At 50.9% G+C, this 24,874-nt stretch overlaps 2 protein-coding genes across 2 annotated transcripts in view; one reads left to right on the top strand and one right to left on the bottom strand.

Annotated features, from left to right (window-relative positions):
* The first annotated feature begins 1,414 nt into the window (after positions 1-1,414).
* LOC128270465 (protein numb) lies at positions 1,415-4,047 on the top strand. The gene is made up of 3 exons (XM_053007867.1): positions 1,415-1,492; positions 1,676-1,924; positions 1,994-4,047. Exons 1-3 carry the CDS (start codon positions 1,415-1,417, stop codon positions 3,386-3,388), a joined length of 1,722 nt encoding a protein of 573 aa, XP_052863827.1. The 3' UTR covers positions 3,389-4,047.
* Positions 4,048-6,855: 2,808 nt separating this feature from the next.
* The window catches only part of LOC128270692 (uncharacterized), a 39,602-nt gene continuing 21,583 nt past the window's right edge, over positions 6,856-24,874 (bottom strand). The window contains exons 2-8 of the mRNA XM_053008105.1: positions 10,506-10,862; positions 10,336-10,436; positions 7,800-10,272; positions 7,598-7,735; positions 7,304-7,511; positions 7,009-7,224; positions 6,856-6,944 (exon numbers count right to left, since the gene is read on the bottom strand). Coding sequence (XP_052864065.1) covers positions 6,856-6,944; positions 7,009-7,224; positions 7,304-7,511; positions 7,598-7,735; positions 7,800-10,272; positions 10,336-10,436; positions 10,506-10,862 — 3,582 coding nt within the window. The remainder of the gene's footprint in view (positions 6,945-7,008; positions 7,225-7,303; positions 7,512-7,597; positions 7,736-7,799; positions 10,273-10,335; positions 10,437-10,505; positions 10,863-24,874) is intronic.

The raw sequence follows: 24,874 nt of genomic DNA, 5'->3' as shown, positions 1-24,874 counted from the left end.
TTGTGACAAAGAAAAACAAGAAAGGCACGACGCAGCCCATATGTGAGGGGAGTAACACCCGGACGGGGTGCGTGCCTTGTGTGCGTGTGATTTATTTTTCTTTTCTCACCGCGCGCCTCGCGTTCCAAAGTGCCCTTAAAAGTGGATTTGAATTTAATTTTCTCACATTAAAAAATACATTTCTGTCGGCTGCATCTCGTTACCGAAGAAGAATGGAAGTGGCTGGCTGGCTGGCTGGATGACGGAAGTGCTTTTTGGTTCTTTGACACCGCAGAAAAAACACGGATTTCTGGTGCCTGAAAAGCCCTAAAAAGCGAAGGGGTTTGTGGTGTGTGGCATGAGTCATAGATTAACTCACATCTCCTATGGAGGGACTTTCGAAAATGCAGTTTATCAATCACCACACAACTGCGGTAACTATGGTGACTCAGCCTGACATGCGCAAGCGGATCGTGCCCAGAATGCGTGTCGAGGTGCCCTCTGGGGAGCTGTTGCTTAGTCCCCACCCTCGCTGTGGTTATCTTGTTTGTGGTAGACAGAAGGCAGCTCTGATTTAGTGGCCGCAACAATCCATCGAGCCGTGGATTAGTCATATCATCCCGCCACCATTGTGCGACCGTGGCGCTGGATACACGTGATGAGGGGGAGCGGAGGGGCATGTTAATTGCGAATCATGCACACATTGCTAGAACACAAGGCACACCGAAATGTATAAATTAGGGTGCAGAAAACACCGGCGGTTACACTGCGATAATGTTATCACACTCCTTCAGGTTCTCCTTCAACTGACACACGGCCCGGCTCTCTTGCTGTGCGTTTAATCCTCTGATATACGATCGTGTGTCTCTAACAGATGCATCTTCTTCTTCTCCAGCGAGCGAAACCACGCGATCGTGCAGAAACATTGGCACCCATTGGGGTCAATTAAAGTGCAAACTATCGTCGACCTCCGGCGCGGACGTTGGACGATCTTCGACGCCCCACTACACAACAGCGCACGGGCATTCCGCCAAAGCCGTCCTTGATCTTTTATCCATATTGTGCACATACGCGCCCGTGTGTGTGTGTGCGTGGTTGTTGCCTACCAGAGTGTCGTTTCTATTGGTAACCATCACCGGTCCGGGTGTTGATGTGCCGATGAGTGTCGATTGAAACGTGTGGAACGGCACAACACTATAAACTACTACTTATCGAACTGTACAGTTATTGTAAACGTGTGATAAGCAAAAGCACCACGGTCTACAAATTTACGGCCTACTACCTCGACCTAATCTACGATTTCGAATAGGCGTGAAAAGTTGGCCCTGTTGCTAGGTTACCACCATCCAGTAGCCTATCCGGTGCTATCCTGAACCGGGGTTACATACAAACACACGCACGGAAGCTCCGACAGGGCGTGTGATAGAATATCGCAATGGGGAACTCCAATTCATCGCACGAACCCCTCGAACGGGGGTTCACTCGTGGAACGTATGGAGACGTTAAAAATACGGTTAGTACTACTGCCCCGAATGCTCCATTCCGTAGCATATTTATCAAGTTTGGTGGTTTGGTGTATCCTCTCGTATCTCGCTACTAGCACACACAAACACACACAACTTGCTTTAGATTGAATTATTCATTGTTTCGCTCGCGTTCTAATATTTTATTCCGTTTCTCGCGATGTCGCGCACAGAAATCGGCCTCCTTCCGACAGAGCAAACGGTCGCCAAAGAAGATGGATCGGTTGCGGAAATCGTTTCGCGATTCGTTCCGGCGGCGCAAGGATCGGGTACCGGAGGCTGCCAAACCGCACCAGTGGCAGTCGGACGAGCAGGCGGTCCGCTCGGCAACCTGCACCTTTTCGGTGAAGTATCTCGGCTGCGTCGAGGTGTTCGAATCTCGTGGCATGCAGGTGTGCGAAGAGGCGTTAAAGGTGTTGCGCGTAAGTGACCGATCGACTGATCATTTTGTTACGGGGTTTACTGATGGGTTTCTTGTCTCTCTATTTTAGAACTCTCGGCGACGTGCAATAAGGGCGCAGCTGCATGTGAGCGGCGACGGACTGCGAGTGGTCGAGGATGACACGAAGGGGCTGATCGTGGATCAGACGATCGAGAAAGTATCGTTCTGCGCACCGGATCGCAACCACGAGCGTGGCTTTAGCTACATCTGCCGCGACGGTACAACGCGGCGGTGGATGTGTCACGGGTTTCTGGCTAGCAAAGACTCGGGCGAACGGCTGTCGCATGCCGTGGGCTGTGCGTTTGCCGTGTGCCTCGAGCGTAAGCAGCGGCGCGACAAGGAGTGCGGTGTGACGATGACGTTCGACATGAAAAATTCAACCTTCACGCGCACTGGCTCTTTCCGCCAGCAGACGATGACGGAGCGATTGACGGATACGGCGGTGGTGGCTCCGCAACCGAACAGCAACGCCTCGAAACCGTACAATCCGTTTGCGATCGAGCGACCGCATGCCACACCCTCGATGCTGGAACGCCAGGGCAGCTTCCGGGGCTTCACGCAGATCGGGTCAGCGTCGCCCTTCAAACGGCAGATGTCGCTGCGGATAAACGATCTTCCGTCCAATGCCGAACGGCAGCGTGCATTCCTCGAGCCGGGCACACCGCAGCGCACGACCGTGTCGCCCATTCCGGAGGTATCGCCACAGCCCACGGACACCGTGAGCCAGCTGTGCCAGGAGCTGAGCCAGGGCCTCTCGCTGTTGACCAGAAACGATACGGACGATTTCTATCTTAGCAAAGAGCTGCACAGCAAATCGGCGGGCGCTGCCTCGGTGGCGGCGGTGGCCACTACTACGAGCATCACTTCCAGCGCGGCACTGGTAGCGACACCAGCGTCGTTCACCTCCTCCAATGCAATCGGCTACGTGCCCGGGCTTCCGGCTACCAGGGCCGGGCTCGAAGCCATCATCCAGCCCCCCGCGCTCCAATCGCTATCCGTCGTACCGACCATTCCGCCGCGCTCGATCTCGCCACTGAACAGACAGTCAACGCCAGCCCTAGGCCTGTCCTCCCTAGGTAACCACAATAGTAGTTCTGCCAGCACCAACACACTCAGCAGTAGCAGCAATTGCTCCTCCACTGCGACAGCCATTGCAGCCGTCAGTGCCGCCCCTTCTGCCGCCACTAGCAGCAGTGTAGTGGTTCCGGTTGAAACCGTCTCGCCCTTACCGAACCCGGAGCAATGGTTGGGACAGATCGTGAAGAACGTGTCACCGTCGCCGAGGCGTGCGCCTTCGTTGCACAGCCGCGCCAAGTCGCTCAATGCCGGCGATCCGTTCGACGCCGAATGGGTGGCCGACGTGGCGAAGCCAGAAATACATAGCACGAATCCGTTCATTTCCCCACCGAAGCCACCGGCCCAATCGTTCCAAGTGCACCTCTAAGTTTGGGCGATTGGGAGGACCGTGCGGTGTGGGACTCGAAAAGAGACGGATCGGAAGAACGACGCTCTTCCATATCTCTTGGTGCTTCAATTGGTTTGCGTTTTCCTGTGGGAGTAGTCGTACGGTAGTTAAATGGTATCTAAATAATTCGTTTGTTATTTGTGCTTGTCCTTTCTGTGGCGCAGTGGCGAGTGGCGTTCATAGGAGGAAGCCAAAGGGGCGGCAGTAAGGGGGGTAGCGCGGTTAAAAGCCTGTAGAGATGTAAAAGATCAATCAAAAAGCCTGTGGAGCAAAAGGTAAAGGTGTTGTTTTCCACTCGGACGGAGGAAGGACGGAGAGACCGTCAACGTTACTTGAAAACGGAGCACTGTACTTACACTTGAACGAAACATTCTCAGTAGCATTTTTACTCTTGGAGCTTCTTCATCCCGCGCGGGGGAGCTCGGATGGTTTTGCACCGCTCGGAGCCGGTAGCTGTTAGAGCCTGTTACTATCGTTCAGAAGAGCGAATGTGCTTAAACTCGTAAATTTATATTCTTCTCATTCTCATGTTAGAAGCGGAAATCCATTTAAACGTTTATTATTTGTTATGACGTTGGGAGGTACTTTTACCGTATGAATTCCAGATGTAATGAACTTGTTTAGTTCGTCTGTTTTATACTAGCTATACCCCGCCTGTCTCTGGTCTCTGGTATCGTTTTCGATGTGTACGAGGAATTTCGAACCTCAGACGGGCGCGCTACTTAGTGTTTCTTCCCGTGCGTAGATTGACACCGCTGCGTTAAACTGCAATCCAAACCGATGGAACAAAGCATATATTTTAGTAGGCAATAGATAGTAGTATCACTGCACAAAGCCGCGGCGCAACTGAATACAACACCCAATGGCCCCTAGAAAATGGCACACACCACTAGGAGAAAACGTTCAGCCCCTGAAATATGAATCCTTGTAGAAACTGATTGGAGAAAGGTAGTAACGGCTCGCTATCAGCAACAATACAACAATAGATATGCATGTGGGCATACGCAACACCTAAACCACCACAAAAACAACGCTCGCTTATCTTCACGAAGCAGACTTGTAAACCGAGAGCTGAGTGTGTTGCGAGCAGAAACCGATGGAGGAATTTGCAAATGTTGGAGTAAAATAGTGGAAAAACCGTATTGTGATTACTAATATATACATATATATATATATACACATCCACAGCTTAATATTAAGGTAACGAAACAAAGAAAACAGATTAAAACAAAAAGCAACAACTATTGTCGAATTACCTATCTATTGCGTTCCGATGAAAGAAGTGATAATGTGTTGGTAGTGAAAAAGCCCTTCACCTAGGACGACGACCCTTTGCTCTGCTGCTGAGAAGCCGAGAAGCCTCTTTTTACGTTCGCGCTGCGTCTCTAACAAAGGATAAGTTTTGCCAGAAGTTTACAGATTGCCTTTCGAAATCATTTGTACATAGCGAGGATTAAAGCGATTAAGTATTGCATTGATTGTAGATATTTGTAAATATATTTATACCACTAATTTTCCGTCGTTCCCGGCTTATGGAGTTCGCTTTTTACCAGTTTGTTTCAAATGGAAAACTTGGGTGGCTACCCTTTTTCCAACTTTGGCGCACAAAAGCATGAAGTAGTTGTCTTTGCTTTGCCAGCGCATTTAGAGCATTTTCTGGGGCGCAGGTGCAATATTTTGTACTGCCTGAGGGTGCAAAACGAGATCGATGACTTGTAGTGATTTCCATTGGACTACGAAACAATTACCAAAATTTGAAGACATATCATTTTCTACCCTTACCGTGTGGAAAACATAAACCTTGTGAGTTGCGAGGTGAGTGAGCTTCTGAAGTAGAACGTTTATCAACTTTACCGAACCAAACAACTCAACTCAACAACTGCGTATACCGAGCAGCTCTATGGCACGCTCTTGGCATAAAACTATATTTTTGATTGGATTAGTCAACTTTTACGTTTCTGAATCCAAATTAGGTTGTTTCGAAATTATTGTACACAATGCTTAAGGGTACATTTAGGGGAGATGCTTCCCACTGTGGTAATCAGTAGTTCCGAAGAACAAACTAACAAGAATACGATAAAGTGAATTTAAATAGCATAGTTCAAGCACACATAAAACCAAAGCTTGGGGAAGTCGTGGAAACCCATGGAAGCAATTTATTCGAATCTTGAACACACATTTCGCGGCACTCGATCATTCATAGCTACTCCTACATAATATACTACGAATACGCTTACTGAACCACGCGTTGTTGTACACACACATCGGTCATACTACTAATTGGAGGCAAAATAGGTTGCGAATAATGAGAAAAAAAACCATTTTGTCTTTTACCAAGATTCACCAACAGAAGGCTACGGATAGTAGCGGAAAGAATTTCGTTCGGTTTTAGTGACCCAGCGCGAGGCAGATGGGGAAAGGCAGAAGCGTGTTTAGTGTGTAAACGATTCCACCGGAGTTATATCAGTAGAAAAGTATCTGCAGATCTGGACGGTGGGTTATGGTTCTTTAAAAGATACTAACCGAGAAGCACGGTGTGTTGTGTGTCGGCAAATAGGGAAATTATCGAAATGGTAAAAGGGGACGGAGATAGGGAAAGAAAAGACGGTACCAATTTATTGAACTGTTATTGATGATATATACACATAATTATTAAAGTATTACAATATTGGTCATGAAAATCAAAAGGACAAATAAAACAGTATCGCTAATGACTGATAGGAGTCTTTCGTTTTCTGGTGTTCAATACAATGATGTATTTTTCGTTCATAGTGCTTATGGGCATCTCGAAATCGTAACGGTTTCAGGTGGCGCTTCAAATTAAACCCCTGCTAGGTATGCAATATGTGAGCACCACAGCTTCCGTGGTAAACCCTTGGATGCACTTTCTTTCGGAAGTGTTTAACGCCGGCAGAGAAAGGCACACTCGTTACTGGGTACTAAAGTAGTGTTTACTTTATTACACTGCTCATCATATTATTTACAAAGATCACCCGAATTCGTCGTGGGACCGGGAAGCGGGAAATCGTACAAAACGGCTGCGAATGTACTAAACTTAACCAATAAATTAACAGTTAAACTTAACGATTAACAAAACTGTCCGGGAAGCTCACCAGAAACCAGAAAGTTATTTTTTCCTTCATCTCTACTCGCGGCGATCCTCGGCGAATCAGGAAATCATTCTCTCCAAAGAGCGCCTCGACGGCCGCTAAATTCATTCAGCCGTTGGATCCTCTTCCGTTTTCCCATATACTTTGCAGCCGGATCCGGATGCGCAGTCTGAATGCAAATTTCGAAGCGGAGCTGATGGGGGGCTTGATGCCGCATTTTGTAGATTTCTTTCGTTAAGTGGTGCGCCCATGGTTGGCGCGCTCGGTTTCGTAATAAATAAACCACGGAATCTATGCGTTTGGTTCGTCCGGAACCGGGGGTCGGTAGCGAGTTGCTTACAGTAGCGAGTCAATCGCGTGGATGACACCGTTCGTGGTCGGGATGTTGGACGTCTGCAGGTAGCCATCGTTGACCTTAATTTTACCTACGAAAATGGAAGGGCCAGAATATCAGTAAAGGAAACGGTGCCAGCCGGCCGACTAACTAACCTCCACTCTTCTGCAGCGTGACGGTTTTACCTTCCGCCATGGCGTCCTTCACCTGATAGAAGCGCATGCCAGCGGTGAACAGTGTCCCGGGGACGACATGCTTGCGGACCAGCTCTTCGGCCGGCTCCTTTTCCGTGACTAGCTTGGTAAGTTCCTCCGCCGTGAGGTGAGCAAATGCGACATCGGTCGGGGCGAATACTGTGTATGTTTTGATACCTGTTTGATGCCAAGAAACAGAACAACAATGTGTTAGGTCCATCGCTGAGTGACCAATGACCGCCACGGCCGCAGCTACCTTTATTCTGGAGAGTATCCGACATTCCCGATGCGAACAGTGCTCGTAGGAAGTGCGTGAAGCGTCGCTCACGGTCGGATTGCAGCGTCTGCAGAATGTCACCGACCGGAAGCGGGAACATGACACGATCAACGGCATGCGCCACGCCCTGCGGAATCACAATGTCCTGCTTGTCTGGGACGACCATTGCTCCGTTGATGGTTGTTACCTTTCGGGACCAGGAGAGGCAGAAGTCGGTTAGAATGAGTTGATCTGAGGGTTACAGACACCGGTTTCCCTTGGCCCGGGCCTTACCTTAACATCATTCCACTCGGAGTCGTGCATGTTGTACTGGTTGACGCGAAGCTGGGTTCCGGCCAGCGACACTCCGGTCATCTCATCCTGTAGCGATGCGATTTCGAAAGACCCAGGAATGACGTGGTGCAACAGAAGCTACAAAGGACACAAAGATGAGCCGAGGGTTCGAAATATTGTTGATCAACCCCGGAGCACTTACCCCGCTTAGCAGTCGCGGATTGTTGCGGAACTTCTCTTCTGCCTTCTCGGGTCCGCCCAGCTGAACCAGGAGACTCCGGAAGGCCTTGTCGGTCGGCACGAAGATCGTGTACGGTCCGGTTTCGTTCAGAATCGTATCGAGTCCAGACTGGCGGAGGTATTTGGCCATGGCAAATAGTCCGTTATTCTTGAGAATGGCTGGCAGTTCGTTCTGCGGATCCGGCTGCGCACCGCTGTCCGACGGCTGCGATGGCTGCTGCTGCTGGGTTTGCTGGGTCGGTGTCGGTGTGTTGTCCTGCTGCTGTTGGGTGACAGTTTCGGAAGCGGAGGCCGTTGGTCCAACGTCTTTGAAGCTGTGGTTGACGTGGTGAGGCTGGCGGTAGGTACTGGCCGTCTGCTGCTGTTCGGCTCCGGTCGTATCGGAGTAGTATTTCTCCGTGTTCGCTTGGGTTTGATAGATGCTCGGGGCGGGTGTAGCTGGTGCTGGGGCAGGAATGGCCGTGGTGGCCGCCGGGGTATACACAGAGCTGGGCTCCGAGAACCGCGCCGTACTGTCGGCTGCGAAGTACCCTGGCGCAGAGGCTGGTGTCGAGAGCCGGGCCGAAGTCTGCTGGGGTAGAGTGCTGCCGGAGTACGCGCTGGGTGCGAACGCCGTGACGGAGCTCGGACTGGACGGGGACGCCGTGGATGCGTAGATGGTCGCCGGTCCTGGGGTAGCCGTGTGCTGCACCGTACTGCCGGATACAAACAAAGTCGAAGGCTGGTTCTCGATCGGAGTGCTGTGTGGAATGATGGTAACGGAGTTTGTTTTTTTGATCGGCTGATGGCGTGGAGTGGTCGTCGTCAGGGGCTCATCCAAGATGAGGGAACCCGCCGACTTCGACACCGACGAAGGGGGCAACTGGATTTCACCGTTCTTGATGCGCTTGAGGATGCTGTCCACATCGGCACCGGATGTTTTCGTTTCCTTATCGCCGCTACCCTTAACACCCTGCACCTTGTACGAGCCATCGTCCTGCTCCTCGAGGTACACGAAAGTGACCTTCTTCTGAGGCGGAATCTTCGCTACCTCCTGGATCTGGCCGTCCTCGGTCTGTTTGATCAGCTCAAAGTCGGCTCCGGGTGGTAGCAGCCCACTCCGGGCGATGTCCTCGAACGAGAGCGGCTTCGGGGTGGTGGGTGACTCGAGCTGTTGCGTCAGCACACCCTCCGAGTTGGCGTTGGCACGCTTGATAATCTCCGGATCGGTCGTACGGATAACCTGAACCTTCTCCCCGTTCGGCAGCACCAGATCGGTGGAGCTGTAGTTCTTGCCGCCCAGATCGGGGGTCGTTTCGGCCAGCGCAAGCTTCAGCTGCTTCAGCAGTTCGTCCCGTCCGAGCGCCTTCGTTGACTTCACCTTCGTCGGTTTGGCCACCTTACCCGCGGTGGGCTTAACCGTCTCGGCCTTGATCGTTTGGAACAGGTTCTGCCGGTTCGAGCTCAAGAGCACGTCCAGATCGGACTGGGTGATGCTGCTGTAGTCCTTCTTGCTGTTCGGTTTGAGCGGAATCACCGACAGGTGGCTTGTGCTGGGTGCGGCTGGTGCTGTATCCGATTCCGGGCTCGTTAGTTTGACAGCCTTCTCGAAGAGTGTCCGCTCGGATGGGAGAACCTCGCGCGATCTAACGCCCGTCTGCACGACGGTCCTCTGTTGCTGCTGATCGTACTGCTGCTGCTGCTGCTGTTGCTGGAGGATCTTCTGTTGCTTCTTCAGGAACTCCTGGTGCAGTTGCTGCACCTTGGCCTGCTGCTTCTGGTACTGTTTCTGCAGGAACTGCTCGTGTTTCTGGATGACCTTCTGCTTTTCCTGCAGCTCCCGGATTCGGTCACCTTCTTCCTTGAGGCGGTTCTCCAGTTCCTGCTGTTGCTGGTAGTTCAACGGTTGCTGTTGCTGTTGCTGTTGAAGTCCACCGAACGCGAACTGGGGCTGCCCGCTGAAGGGCACCTGCACCTGGGCCTGAGCCTGCGGGAATCCGCCACCGCCACCCGACTGCGGGCTGCTAAACGCTGGAATGTTGTTCGGCACAAACTGGATGCTCGGTTGCAGTTTCGGAAGTTGCTGCGACTGCTGGAAGCCGTTGGTCAGCGGCTGCTGCTGCTGCTGCTGGTTGAGCGGAGGGAACTGAGCGGCCGCGTGGTGGTTGTGATGGTGGTGGAAGGCCGGCTGACTGAAGGACGATTGTTTGAAGGCAGGAGATGCCGCCGGATGCGGCAACTGTTGGCCCGGGAACGATTGCAGTGGCTGTTGTTGGGCGAGATTTTGCCCAACCACCGAACCTTGGCTGGGGAACCGAACCTGACCGGCGCTGGAACCGCCGAACGAGGGGTTTGGTGGCAGGAAGGGAACCTGAGTGAGGTGCGTGGGTCGGTTGGGTGTGGCGCCGAACGTGTGGTCAAGGCTGTTCAGGAAGGGCGCCTGTTGTTGTTGTTGGCTGTTAAGGGGCACGGGCCCGTGTTGCAGTTGTTGTTGTTGTTGTGGTTGTGGGGGCTGTTGCTGTGGGAGTGGTGGTGGAGGAGGTGGTCCGTTGAAGAACTGTGCCTGTTGCAGCTGGTTCTGTACGGACCGCTGCTGCGGCGGGAGGCGTGTGTCCTGCGTCTGCAAGATTTGCAAGAAATTTGGAATGAACGTGGTCTGTGTGTGGTGCTGGAAGTAGTAGCGATTTACTTGGGCTCCAAAGTTAACTCCTGGACGGTTGGCGGCCTGTCCGGCCGACGGTGGCGGCGGCGGCGGCCCTCTAAAACTGTTCTGCGCCTGCGGACCCGAGTGTAGGTTGTTGGAGTGGTGGAAGTGTGCGTTCGGCTGTGGCGGGAAGTGTGAGGCAGGGGAACCGAATGGTGGCGGAGGTCGGACGTGGGGCTGCGGAGGGACCGGGATCTGGATCGAGGGCTGTATGAAGACGTTCGGCTGGCGCTGGTTCTGGTGCAGATTGAACCGATGCTGGTGCTTCTGAATGTCGCTCAGAATGTGCGTCTGCTGCTGTTGGGTCAGCTGGCGCCGCTGCGCCTTCGGTGGTGGCGGTACCTGCGGAAGGGGACGGCAAAGCGATGGTAGAAGTTTAACGACACGAAAGGAGGTCACACATTTGCGGACGATGCTCGATTGCGTCAGGGTTGCCTCGCGAAGATCCAACACTCCAAGAGGATCCTTTCACCATCGAGGTGACCCCCCGAGCTGGACAGGAGCTCTCGAGCGATCGTGTACCGTGTCTTCTTCATGGACACGTCGCTTACGGCTTACACAACGCCGTGTGGACCCTCTTTACGACCGCGAGTCAACAAACAAACCGTGCTGCATCGTGACCCAGTGCGGCCAGATCTCAAACTCGGGGCCACCGTGGAGGATCCGAAAATTCGGAAAACGATGATCAGGCACGTGACGTAACCACGCGGCTTTCCGGGGCCCATTGCACCAAAGCGCTTCTCGAGCTCATCCACTCGACGCCGGATGAGACCTACGCGCCGACGTAACTTGCTCGCGGAATGCGTACGAAAGGCGGCACACGATGGTCAATTGTGTTGCCCGCCCCATGGGAAGCCCCTAGGAGAGGAAGTGTCGGTGAGAAAGGGTTTTCCCGACTCATCTGGCACCGCGGGCGCGCGCGCGAAAAGAGGAAGTTGCCAGCTACCCCGAAGCCCAATAAGTTACATCAGAGCGAGACCGGAGACCGGAGAGACGTCGTGAGCGCACCACGCAACCAGAATCGGAACAATTGGACTCGATCGGGCTGCTCCAGTTACGACAGCCAGTGGGAAGTTGGTGCGCAAGTGCGCTGGGTCTTGGTTTCGCAACCGCGTCTTGCTGGTACTGCCTGGCTTGGGTGTTCCTGGTTCTGCTGATACTGACGTCGATGGCTGTAGGCCCGCCGGTGACGCAAACGTGTCATAACGGCTCCGGCTGAATGAAGGCGATGAGAGAGAACGTTGCCAACGTAAACGCCCGAGATTGATGACTTTTTACGTGCGCGTCGTGCGGCCAGAACCATGTTGGTGCCACGAGAAACAATGCGAATGGCACACGCTCGACATGGTGATGCTGATGAAATGATGGGCGAACGAATTTATCAATGCGGACACACGTAACGCGTGGCTGTGGCTTCCCGCGGCAACATGCATTCGCTACGTACATAGGTTCACATCTATGCAGATTTATCGTTTTTTCATCTTTCGATTACTTGAGCCGATTTCGAATTTCCCATCCAACAGTTTAATGTCCCTATTGGGTTTTGCTTGGAAGTTGCAACAACCAATAATTAGTAGCTATATCAAACTTGACACAGTAAATGACTCAAACTACCCTCTGTTGATAAATACTTTGTTGGTACTCGAGTAAAAGATGTACGCGAAAGTATAACTTTTACTCCAAACGTAATCAAATCCCCAGGATGATTGGGCCTAATTTGGGACGCTTCATTGAAGACGATGACCGAAAGGATAAAATATACGATTCTTGTGTTTGAAAAGTGGAGCAAACAGCTGGATCGAAATGTTATAAGGTTTTTGGAGCACCCAATCGTAACGTAAAGATAAGCAGCGGCCGCATTACATCGTGATTTTATTGATTGTATGTAAAAAGAGTCACAGAAAGACAAAGCTTTAAGCACGAAGAATCATTATGTTAAACGCTAAAGATAAGCTACCAAAAAGGTTGCTGCATTTTATTCAAATGTTTAGTTCAAATGTCAAATCCTCCAAACACCTTCGAACTTTGCCAGATTGAGAGAAATTGGATTATCGTGAAACAAACCGCGTTATAAAACCACTAGGAAAGATAAAGATTAGCTCGAAATAGGCTTCCAAATGACCGGGCACACTGTTCAAAAACTTTGAGAAGGAAAAACAAAGAATTTGGTTGTTAAAATTAAACTTTCTGCTGGTAAAATAATGTGAATGGCATTGTTTCTGTCAGGCCAGTTATTTGACCAGTTATTTGGCCAGTTTTGCTATGTCCTTCCACTGTAAATCCATCGTCCCAAAAATCGCTCCAGTTACATATCACTTGTCTAGATTTCCCTGTTTTATTGAATGTCCTGTTCGGCCCGTCGCATCAGCCCGTCCGTTTCGTGTTCAAACTGTGTCTTTCGAGCCAACAAATAGCTGACTTTTTTAAATGAACAATTTTCGTGTCCGGTCCGGTAACTTTCTATTACTTTTCGCCCACACTAAGCGACCATTGTTTGTGACCAAACTAATTTGGAACACTCTCCGGCCGGTTCATCTGCGGGCGCTCATCTGAACACAGCATTTAACAATGATTAAATTCGCCCACAACGGTTCAAACGGTTCGGTTCAAAAACAGTGCCGCCTTGAGGTAGCCGAGATGTTACGACTTTGTGAGTGACAAAACATTGTTAAAACAAATTCCAATATGGCTGTGACCATCTTTAGTAGTCATGGCACACTTTTCATCCTCACTCTGATGACAGCGGCGTAATACCTTAGCGGTATAGACAACAAGCGAGACAAAGTGACGAAGTGGAATTTAATTAGGCATGCAGAGTTGACTTAAGAGGTAACTTGAAACGATAAAGATATTCCAGTTATTTACTCAGTTTTGTCTGTGGAACTTTCGTCAGTTTTGAGAAGTGTCCGGTGTAGACATATTTACCTAGAGTTTCTGAGATTCCTAGACACGAGTTACCTTTCCATTGTTTTTCCCTACACAAGTGATAAGTGGCTAGCTCTTCTACAGTTTAGCTTTTCACCATAACCATCCAAATGGCAATGTATTAACATCTTCTCATTGCTCTTAGACTGGCCCATATTCCTGGCAAAACACTCGAACCAGACAGTCGAACAACGAATCGAGTCCAGAATTCAGGATCATTACCCACTCAATAATCATTCTCTGCAGCAGCACCACTAGTTAGGCGGCCTGGAACGTGCGCGATCATTATCGATCGAGGCGACTCGTGCACACGGTCCACCCAATTCGAATTATGGGGCACACATTTCATTCCAAATAATAACCGCAACGGTTGTTGTGGGTTGCCTTTTTTTTGTTTTGGGTGCGCGTTCCATTGCATCATTTCAAAGTGCGCTCGGGCTCGCGCACGCGCACGTTCCATCTTGTCCTGGACATCTCCGGGTCCGGCCATCCATCCACACGGACCGTCGTCCGTGCATTCCATGGTGCCACTCACGAGTGTGGTCCGCGAGGATACTTTCACTTCTCTGGACTACGGTGGCGGCGGCGCCTTTCGCGGGCTGATTGCTTTCGGGCACACCCGGGGACCGGATGTCGGGCGGTTCGGAGTGCGTAGGATATTTTGTTATACTGCGCGCGTCGCCCCCCCTAACACACACATGTCCGGGCTGGCCGGCCGCGGAATTTTATTCTTCTCTCCGGCTGGCCAGTCCGCGTGATGAATGTGAGGCTTTGTCTTTCACCACCGGAGCGGATTTTTAAGAGCTTTCGGAGTCCGGACTCCTCGGACTACACTCAATTTCGTCATCTGCCCCTTCCGACAGCCGGCCCCGTTTTGGTGCGGACTTTCTTCGCGGCCGGCCGCGCCATTTCTCTCATTGAACAACGATCATTGTGCGCGGCGCGGCGATCGAATATTGTTAGGTCCGTCCGTCCGTGGTGTGGGCGCTGGGCGGTGGAATTTACCGCAATTGAATTTTCCGTTCCGGAACGCAATGGGCCCTGGGGGCCAATCCCACGAGATGATTATAACCATTGCCGGGCGTCGCATTTCCTGCGCCCGGGTCCGGGTTCGGGTCCGGGGTGGGTTCATTAAATTCATCAAATGAATATTAATTTAATGCGTCCCAAAGCACGCCCGGGACCAGGTAAATTGAAGCCATTCGGTTATTATTTCCATTCGCCTTACACCGGCCCGAATCTGTCGTGATGAGCCTATTTGAGTTCGTCTTCGCGGTGCGCACGCTGGGAACGCTCCGGTTGCATTCACTTTCAAGACCTCTCCGGGTCGGACCGGGCCGACCGCCGGGAGTTACGTGGCCGTGCGGTGAACGTTACGTAGCTCATCTTCTCCGGGAACCAACCATCCTCGCTCGGTTTGCTGTTTGTTTTGTCGAACTTGTCTGCTCGTTCATTTGCTCGAAAGATGGCTCGACCGGTTAAGCACACCAAATGGGTCAATTGGCGTAGTGAAGAAGTCGCCTTAGCGCGGCTCGTTTGCAAGGACTGCCAAGGACAGCGATCTCTAGCTTATTCGGACTTGTTTAATTGGACCGTTCACCGAGCCATTGAAACGATACAGGTCAGCGATGAGGTCAGCAAGCAAGTGTAGGCCGTCAGTGACTTCAATGCAACGAGAGTTTCGCCAGTCTTCACTTCAACCATCCAGTGGAACCATCATCCTTTTACTGTTGTCATCTTATTAACATCTCCACACCGAATCCAGTTAAATCCGCACCATAATCCGCACTTGTGGTAGACCTTCTCTTGCGTTACTCACAAAAGATGAGATGCGCCGTATAACGAATAACGAGCGGTTCAGAAAGCGGGCGGATCGCGGCTCGAGTGTACGATCATGGTACCAGTAATTGACGTGATTCGCCTGGATCTATGACGGCCGCTGAAGGGCAGCCGACGGGTATAATAATAACGAAACCGATCGACTTCTGGCCGACAGGTGGGCCGCCAGTCAACGTCGTTACGTGTCGTGTCCACTACAGCTAGTGACCACACCGGAGTGCAGTGAAAACTCACCTCGCCAAAGCGACGGTAAATCCTTGGGCCAGACCAGTAATTATCTCCCCGGCCGCTGCGAACCACGAGCCAGAGCCCATAAGGTCGTCCAATTTGACCGTTTGCCGTCCGGTGAGCATTACTTTCGATGTGGGTATCGCTTTACATCGCTTGTGAAATTGTAGACCCCTGGCACTGACACTCATTCGGAGCATTTGGTCCAACTTTCTACGTGGCATATGGAAACATTTGAGTATTTTTCTAGCAAACGGTTGTAGATTTGTGGGAGAAGTTATTTGAGAACTCATACTCATGTTGCTTAGTACAATTGGTGCAAAAAATTATCTGAAATTTATGATGCTTCCTTATCAAAACATAACCAGCTACGTCTATTCTACGGGGGAATGGCAGCGACGGTGTGGCATAAACACGGAAAACAACACCCGGTAAATTGATGCTACAATAGCGGCACTGATGAGCCACGGGCCTGCCCGGTGGCTGATCATTTAAATGCAAAGTATGATACTACTTTCGCCGGCCGATGGATTGCATAAGCGCGTCCGCGGACGACCGCATACGTATCCCGCGGCGGACCTCGGGCGATCGATCGCGTGGCAAAACTCACAGCTTGAGGTAAATTGCATTTGACACGCCCCGGCTTAAGCGCCGGTGTTGGCGCAATTGCGGGCCGAACAGGGCCCGTGCCCCGGCTCTCTCCCATTCTATCTTCGCCACAGCTTCTACGCAGCGCACCCCGCGGAGCCACACAGCGCCAGTTACAAGGCGCCAGACACCGACATTTTTGCGCATCAATTACGCAACACAAGTCCCGTCGAGCGAGGACCCAAAACAAAAACAACAAAACCACCTAACTAACGCCTTGGCCCCGCCGAAGACGAGCAGACTGCGCTTTGGAAAGGTGGCTGAGTGGAATTTCAATTTTCCCTTCTCAAAATCGCTCGGTGCTCGATCGGCCCTCGAGAGTGAGATCACCGGAGCCAACAAAACCATTGGAGGCGAGAGAAAAAAACCACCTCAACCAGGGAAACTAATTTTGTGGCAAAAGCGGGCAAAATTCCCGGCCCGGTGGAGCATAGGCTGCATAATACGTGCACACACACACTTATGATTGATTGATTGATTGATTAATCGCGCGGGTCTTTTGGAGCGATCAGAGAAGAAAAACAAAACGCATTTCCAACCGCGTCCCATTCGGCGGCCGCTGTTGGACAGTTGGAAAACACTTTCCACCGATGGGAAGTGTGTACCGATGCGCGCTGAGGGGGAGCTGAAGTTTCTGTGAGGACCCGCACCCGGCTTGTTAGGTTGGTTGGTTGGCTGGCGAGTCGAGTACCATAAAACATACCGCGAACGATTTGGGAATCTATGGAAAATATTTGAAAAGAAAGCAGCGAGAGAGAGGGAGAGAAAACAAGCAAATAAGCGATCAGCGTAAGTGTTTTGCGTTACTAAAAACTATTTCGAGTGCTTCGAACACGTGCGTAATGGTGCTTATGGGTGGTGGTGCTTCGGAAAGGTAAACTAATTTACAAAATCATCAACAAACACGCAAACATCATCAACGCGTGGTGTGTCACGCCGGAGAGTCTCGCTCGGGGACCGTTGATCCGATTCTTAGTATAGATTGATGATGGCATTATGGGAGACATATTTTTCCCTTTCTTTACAGCCGCCCAAAACAATTCCAAGCCCCCCGAGGTCTATGTTTGGATCCCGCCTTTTTCAATCCCAAACCGCCCATTCCGTCCCTTTCGAATCGCGCCATAGAATATTGCGCCAAATTTGTGTTGACCCGCCAAGATTTCGGAACCCGCAAATGGTAGCGTCCCCCGTTGACAGCGCACATTATCGCCTAATGATAGCCATTGGGCGTGAGTGGAGAAAACTTTCCAACCATCGCGCCGAAGAGCGGAAGTGGCCGTACCGCCATGGACCACGAGGGCCTCGGCGTGAATGTTTGGAACCAATCAGTTTTTAACGCCTTCGCCGCCACTAATGGAGCGCCCTTTTGGGAGGGACCGACCGACAATTCTGTCGGCGACGTTGTTCGTCAACAATGGACCACTGAGTGGCACCGAACCGATCCATCAACTCCGGGCTCTACTCCTACGTGTACGGAGTGTCCACAACCATTTCTCGCGATAGTTCCGTTTACCGACGCCGCCGCCGCCGCCGCTCAACATAAACCGTAGACCACCGCCTGCCTTCCTCGAGATGAGCCGAGATGAGCCCTCATTGCGTTTTCCATTTTCGGCACAGTACCGGCCATTGCATAAGTGCCGCCCCGTAAATGGGTGATTTTTTTTCAATTAGCTCATCATCAGCGCTTTTTACGATAACCTACGAGGAGCAATCAAAACGCGGTTTCACCTGGCGAGCAGGGCTGGCAGATTTTATTGGATCATACGGATCATCGGAGATGGGTATCCGTGACCATCGTGTCAAGCAAACGGGTGAAAGTTAGGCGCTAACAAGAGGCGCCACGATGATGCAATTCGGGAAAAGAAGTTACGGACGAGACATCTTCTCTTGAGCTTAACGACCATCATGCGCAGGATCATGCAAAGAAGGGTAAGTATTTTCGATTGCGGCCAAGTAAAAGTATGCATCTTACATCATGAGGATGCTTAAGTAAGCGACTTTTGAAGAAATTATAAAAGTGCTCGAAAATAATGTAGTGTCAAAGATGTTTGTTTTCAAGTATGCCAGTAGTAGAGTGGGACGTGTTAAATAAACTAGTTGACCAGATGACTTGACTTTTAAAACGTCAAACTTCATTCTAGAAATTGTAAACATTTAGTTAAAACTTTGATATTTACGATATTTACGCTATACGCTTGCACAAAATTGGCAAATTGGGCGCAAGAACGTTTGGCCGATGATGGTGAATTTGACCAAAACATCATCATCCACAAAGCGCTTTCCAGGGAATCAAATGAGTGACGAATGACTTTTTGGTGCGGATTTTGATTTGGCGGCATCATCGGCCTGTTTTTCTATGAAAATAAAGAAGGAGCCGTAACCGTCGATGGCGTACGCTACCGAGAAATGTTGGCTTATTGGTTCTTTGGCGAAATTGACGCTGAGAACTTGGACGACATTTGATTTCAACAGGACGGCTCTACTTCTCTCTACTCTACGGCTCTCACCGGCTCTAAAGTTGTTGAAAATGTCGAAACCGTTCAAAAAGTTCATCTTTGGAATAGCCTTCAATACATTCTTCGTTACTGGTGCTATTTCAAGTATTGACCGCAAATTTTGTCAGTTTAGCCGGCTTGGGAGGTATTCATGATTCATGACACCACTATAATCAATGAAAACGAAGTTTCCCGTTATTTTTTGGCCACAAGGTGCATGTGGCTCTTCTTGACTGGATGGCTCCGCTGCAGATTGCCGAATGTAGATCTTGCCAATTGCCAATACGTTAAGAGCCGTTTCTAATTGTAAATGATGGTGGTAGGTAGATATACCTTAGATGCTTAGTTTGTTCCTTAGTTAGACTAACGTGGTTTCCGCATCCTTTGCTTAGTGCCTGGTCTGAATGTAGCGGTTAGCTGTCCCCTAGAGTCTAGAGTTCCTGGCACCGACGCAACTAACACAAGCAGAAGACTTTCGCCCTCTAACGCGTCCATGCGATTGGTAAACCAACGAAGGTCCGAACAAGTATTCAGGATACCACAATGCCTTGAATTTGCCCCTTTTTTGCCAATACAACCTCTTGCTATGGAAGAAGTTACGTATAGTACACTGTCAAAAGCTGGAGCAATACAAGATTCGATTGTCCAAAGACTTGAAGAGTCTTACGTCTCTTAAGGCGCATACTTGAAATGGGACGCCATTTGTACTTGGTGTCGTTGTTTATGTTTATGGCCAAAGCTGCTGATGCTGATCGAAAACCGGAAACGGATGTTAACATCAAACCATCGAACGAACATCATTTTAGCATAGATAAAACAAACATCTCATAAATCGTTTATTTTCCAATTCAGAAATGTCAAAGGCACTATCATTTCCAGATTTCTCTCCCAAAACGAAGTAAGGCCTTTCCAAGGCACGGCAACACAGCGGCCGGCGTGATTCCGGTGTGATCGTTCCGTTTTTTCTCCCCAGTAGATCACGCAGCCTCCTCGGGAGGCTGCGATTTTCGGCCCCCGACATTCGCAGCTAATGACCATCATCATGGCGTGAGGCAATGGAATTAAAATGGCGGAAACCGTCATTCGGACGGACGGCCGGACCACAAATCATCAAATCGACAAATTGGGCAGTTGGCGAACGGGACTAGCGGCTGCGGCCCTTTTGACCCTCGATCGACCCTGGATTCCTGTGAACACGACACGTTGACACGTAACCGTGTGCACGTGCGTCACTATCACTTCCGTGTCGGAGTCCGAAAAGGGGAAATCGACAATTGGGCTGATACGGCCCACCGGACCACCCTCGGGCAGGAGCTACCGTGAGGTTGGCACAAAGGGGTGACACCACACTGACTTGTGAAAAAAAAACAACAAACACTCGCCCGAAAACCCGTTAACACACCGGTCGGTCGGTCAAACCTTCCTTCGGGTGTTCGCGGGCCGGTGGCCAAAGTTGGCGAAAATTACATACCTTCGCACGTGTGGCCTTTGGCACGGCCACAGCCACAGCAGACCCTTTGATGAACGGCCTCCGAAACGGGCGGACGGACCTCTCCGACCGGAAGGCGCTTTTATCGCCTTGTCACGTTTGTTAATATATTTCCCCGTTGGCGCTTTCTACCGGCAACGGGGCTTGTCAACGCTCCAAGATGTGAGTGTGTCCACCGGTGAGGGTGTGTGTCGGTGGTTTTTTCCTGCTTCCCATTTTCACTGTCACTTTCAGTGATAATTGAGCCCCGCTGAGAGAGGGAGAGAGAGACAGTCGCCGCGAGCTTTCGCTCAAAGGACTCAAAGCGACGAACCGCAAACCGCACGGCACAAGAAGCTTTTGCGGGAAGATTAATCGGCCTCCGATTTGTTCTCGGACAAAGATTCACCCAACCGTGGGAAACACGCAACAAATGTGGTCTGCCAAACAAATGGCATCTCCATGTCGTCCCGAGGAGAGAAGAACCTTGTCTTCATTCACCGCCGGAGATAGCGGAACCGGACCCGGGCAGGCGACAAATCACGGTTACGGTTGCCACTAAACAGCCAAGCAAATGTTGATTCATCGTGAAAGTATGTTTTCGTGCAGCACCGGCACCGGCCACCTGGTAGCCTGGTGCTGGATGGCCAGCAATCAACGTCAACTTCCCGGTGCGACACCGCTTCCCGGTGACGTCGCCCGGCGACAGGAGAAATTGACAGTTCATGTTCGCTAATGGACACCGCTATAGCCGAGACGAGGGCCGCGGGGACGAAATTAGTGTACCATGCGGAACTCTAATCCGAAAAAAAGAGCTCCCCAAAAAACGTAAACCCGGTCGTAGCCCGCGGTACGCCTTTATCGGGTTCGGGTTGGTTGGCTTTAACCGTAAGATCGGCATTCACGGCACTGTTTACGAACGAAGCCGGGAATGGGGAAAAAGCATCGATCGATGGGGAATAGTCAACAGGGAATTGTTTTAAATTGTTTCCTTTGCAAAAGACTTTTAAATGAAATATTTTTCCCTTTTTGGTATTGTTTAGCTTTGCGCCCCGTTGATAGAGTAGTCGGTAACGATCGTCGCTGTCACATCAGCTGGCCTGGGTTCCGAGACCGGCGTGATAAAGTTTACAAGTGAGTGAAGTGAAATATGTAAAACTGATTTCTAAAGTGGTAGGTCTTCAACTCAAACGGTACGATATTTGAAAAGCACATTTAATTTAAGCTTATTTCAACCTTAGGGGCTATGTTAATAAGCAGAATTGTCGTTATTGGGGTTCGGAAAACCCACACGTCGTGCAAAAGAAGCCAATGCACCCAAAACGAGTGACTGTTTGGTGTAGATTTTGGGTCTGACGACATTATCGGCCAATTTTCTTCGAAAATGAAGAAGGAGTCGCCGTAACCCCTGCCGGCGTATGCTTCCGAGACTGGTTCTTCGACGAAATTGAAGCTGAAAACTTAGACGACATCTGGTTTCAACAGGATCGATGGCGCTACCTGTCATACAGCGACAGCCACGATCGATTGTTTGCGCCGCATCTTCGGACATCGAATAATTAGCAGAAATGGTGTTGGGGATTGGCCTCTAAGAAGCTGCAATTTGACACCATTGAACAGCTAACGACAACCTTTCCTAGCGCCAATCGAAGGCGATAGCGGGTAGTCGCCAACAGTGGAAATCTTTCACTTCATCCCTTTGTCACGCCGATAACACGGCGGACCAGGACCAGTAAGTAAGTAAGTAAGTAAGACAGTTAACTTTGGGGATCGATCGATCGAGTTAACTTCCAAATGTTACGCGAACAAACCAGCAACCGTTCACGAACTAAAGACCTAAATTGAAGTTGCTAGAGCCGAAATAGGACCAGATACAATTGAAAATGTACTCAAAAATAAGTCGACCAAATGGGCTACTGCCAAGCCAATCGTGGTGGACATTTGACCAAAAAATTGTATTTTATACATAAAAGTAATGAATGAGCTTTTCAAATGAATGTTCAACCATCGAAAAATACTAAACAGTTTTTCTTTTCGTCTAGTTTACTTTACTATTTGTTGAGAGAAGTCGAATCTCGTTTGGTACCTAAAACGTAATCTTGATTCCGCCGTTTCTCATTTGTCTCAAAGTCGGCAATATGTGGGACCATCCTGGGTTGTCTGGATACCTTCCCAAGTTCAAGATGGGCCTAAAGGCCGAGAAAATGCAAGCCGGATCGAAGAAGGAGACGAGGGCCATCCCAAAAAAGGACTTTTTGTGGTACAGTTATTCTCATGACATGATCGCCCCATCGGAACCTGGCGATGCTTCTCCAGTGTCGCTTAATCGATCTCGAAACAATCGAGAGTACATACGAAAAAGAGCGCTGCCTTGCATCGATTCAACTTTGGCGGTACTCTGTGCTGTCCAAGTGCATCTCCAAGAGTGTCTCACCGGAAAGGTAAACTGGTAAGGGAAACAAATGATTTACACAATCCTTGTCCCTTGAACCGAGGGCTCTCTGTTGTGGCCCTTCATACCGTTTCACATACTGCTGTCAAAAGCACTTCCTACCCTTAAAACACCTCCTCTGGTTCGTGACCCACCGACGTCAACCTTTCGACCACACCTTTCGTCCATCAATCTGTCACCATTTTTATAAGATCCGTCACCTCGCGCTGATGATCGTGGTCGTCCACCTCACAACACGCCCAGTCCGCGCCATAATCCATAATTCGATCGTAATCCACTCCAAACGCTGCGGCGGGGGTGGGGCGAAGCTCTTCCGTGGGCGGTTTTGCCCAGGCGGAACCGGGACCTCGGCTTAGCCTTTGCGTGAACTTTCGCGCCACGCCGTGAACCCAACATTTCCGCGGGAACGGCCGCGTGGCGCGTAATATTTGCACCGCGATGTAATAACACGCGAACAGGGCTGTTACGCGCGATCGCCGCCTGTTTGCGTTCGCTCGCCGGACGACCTGGCCGGATTAGAGTTTCGTACCTTACCAACGCACCCGAAAGACACCCCCGGCGGCAGCAAAAAGTGGGCGAAACCCCCAACCCGTGACGCCATTCAAGTTAAACAACACTTCAAAGCAGAGGAGCCGTTGGCTGAGAAAGCGCATCAGGGTGCGGGGGCGAGGGGATCGCACTGCTGCTGGGTGGGGAAATTCGGGAAAATCTCCCACGAGTGCGCCAGATCGCGTAACGAATCCGTCAGCGCGCCGTGCACCGCCAAAGGGGCGCCTGGCGCGCATCGTACTACTAATTATTGTGGGGCGTCGCCGGGGGAGGGAGCGAGGGAATTTATGCTGCTCCCGCGGTCCCGTGCTGCACCGTGCGGTGACTGCACTCGCTTGGCAGGCGGATTTTAGAACCGATAAAAAAGGCTCGACCGAAGGAACGAGCGGCTCAGCGGCAGGTCTTGGCAGCAACAAAAAACGGGGCCGAGAGGGCACGCTTATCGTGACCGGCGGATCGCACACACATCGCTCATAATTAGCTGGCTCGGCTCGGCGAAAGAAAGTTATCACACCGGGCGGCGGCGCCTGGTAGCGCTTTCACGGAGTGAGGCATATTATTAGCCACCGGCATTGTTGGCAGGGAAGGTGTGACTTCCTGTGGGTGGCACTCTCTGGCAGTCACTGGGAATATTTAGTTATGCACTGCACTTGAGAACGGGTGTGTGTGTGTGTGGTGTGTTTGGAGAAGGGCCCGAACCCGTTGATGCAACCCGAGCGGGGTGGCTTAAATTGAAACTTATTCTCAAATTAAACAGAGCCCCGTCTTATGAAATCTGCCAGTCACGGGCCAGCTTTGCATCACAATCGAACGGCGCAAACATTTCGCATGCCATTTTTAACACCAGATGCACCAGCGAAAGAGAGAAAGAGAGCGATAAAGATTAACGCTTCACTGTTCCCCCGCAGGGGCCTTGCTTTTATTGGAAACCCTTCATTTCGGGACACCTCGAAACACGGAACCTACCACGGAGGCCACATTCACATTATGCTAAAGAGAGTACCCGTTTCGTTTATCAAACAACGTTTCCTTGCTGCGGTGTGAACAGTTTTCCATTTACATACCTTGCCGCGCGGGACCCCGACGAATGTCAAACGACACCAGACACCCAACGGTTGGTGCCAAAAGGGCACAAACGAAGCGAAGAAGAGGATCCTCTCCCGCTGGTGGTGGTGGTGGTGGTGTGAAAGTTCGTTTATGGGCCGATCCCCGCGGGAATTCCAAGGTTGAGAGCGCTGCATAAACATCGCATGCAAAGTTGGTCAACGTCGTCGTCAACGGCAACGGGACCAACCATGGCTGGATTTCCATATGGACCAAAGGGGCGCGCGCGAGTGGTTTCGGGCTGCACATTTCGCTTCTGGTCTGGTCCGAGGTCCGAGCCATCAGGTCGTCGACCTGTGCCGCGCGCAGTGACACACATTAGGACCACCACCACCACCACCAGCAGAAAAGAATTGGAGAATCCTTGCCAAACCTCGCTCGCTGGGGTAGCGATGGCAACGCAAAAGATTGCTCGAAGACCATCGGGCCTTGCCTTGGACTCACCGAGAGAGAGAGAAATGCGAAGAAAGTGAAAATCCTTGCGCCGAGCAAATATGCGTGGAATGTTTTTTCTCCCTCCTCATTTTTTTTCGCTTCTTCTCCGCTTCGTTTCTTTCAATTCCCAATCCGCGGCCGCAATCGGCTGCGTCTCGGAATCATGGTTGTCGGAACCGCTTGGTCAGCAACCTGTTTTTGGCTCTGGTGT

Source organism: Anopheles cruzii, chromosome 3 (genome assembly GCF_943734635.1).
Source record: "Anopheles cruzii chromosome 3, idAnoCruzAS_RS32_06, whole genome shotgun sequence".
NCBI classification, from domain to species: domain Eukaryota; kingdom Metazoa; phylum Arthropoda; class Insecta; order Diptera; family Culicidae; genus Anopheles; species Anopheles cruzii.
Note: the sequence above shows the minus strand (reverse complement) of the source record. Positions and strands in the feature narration are given on the sequence as shown.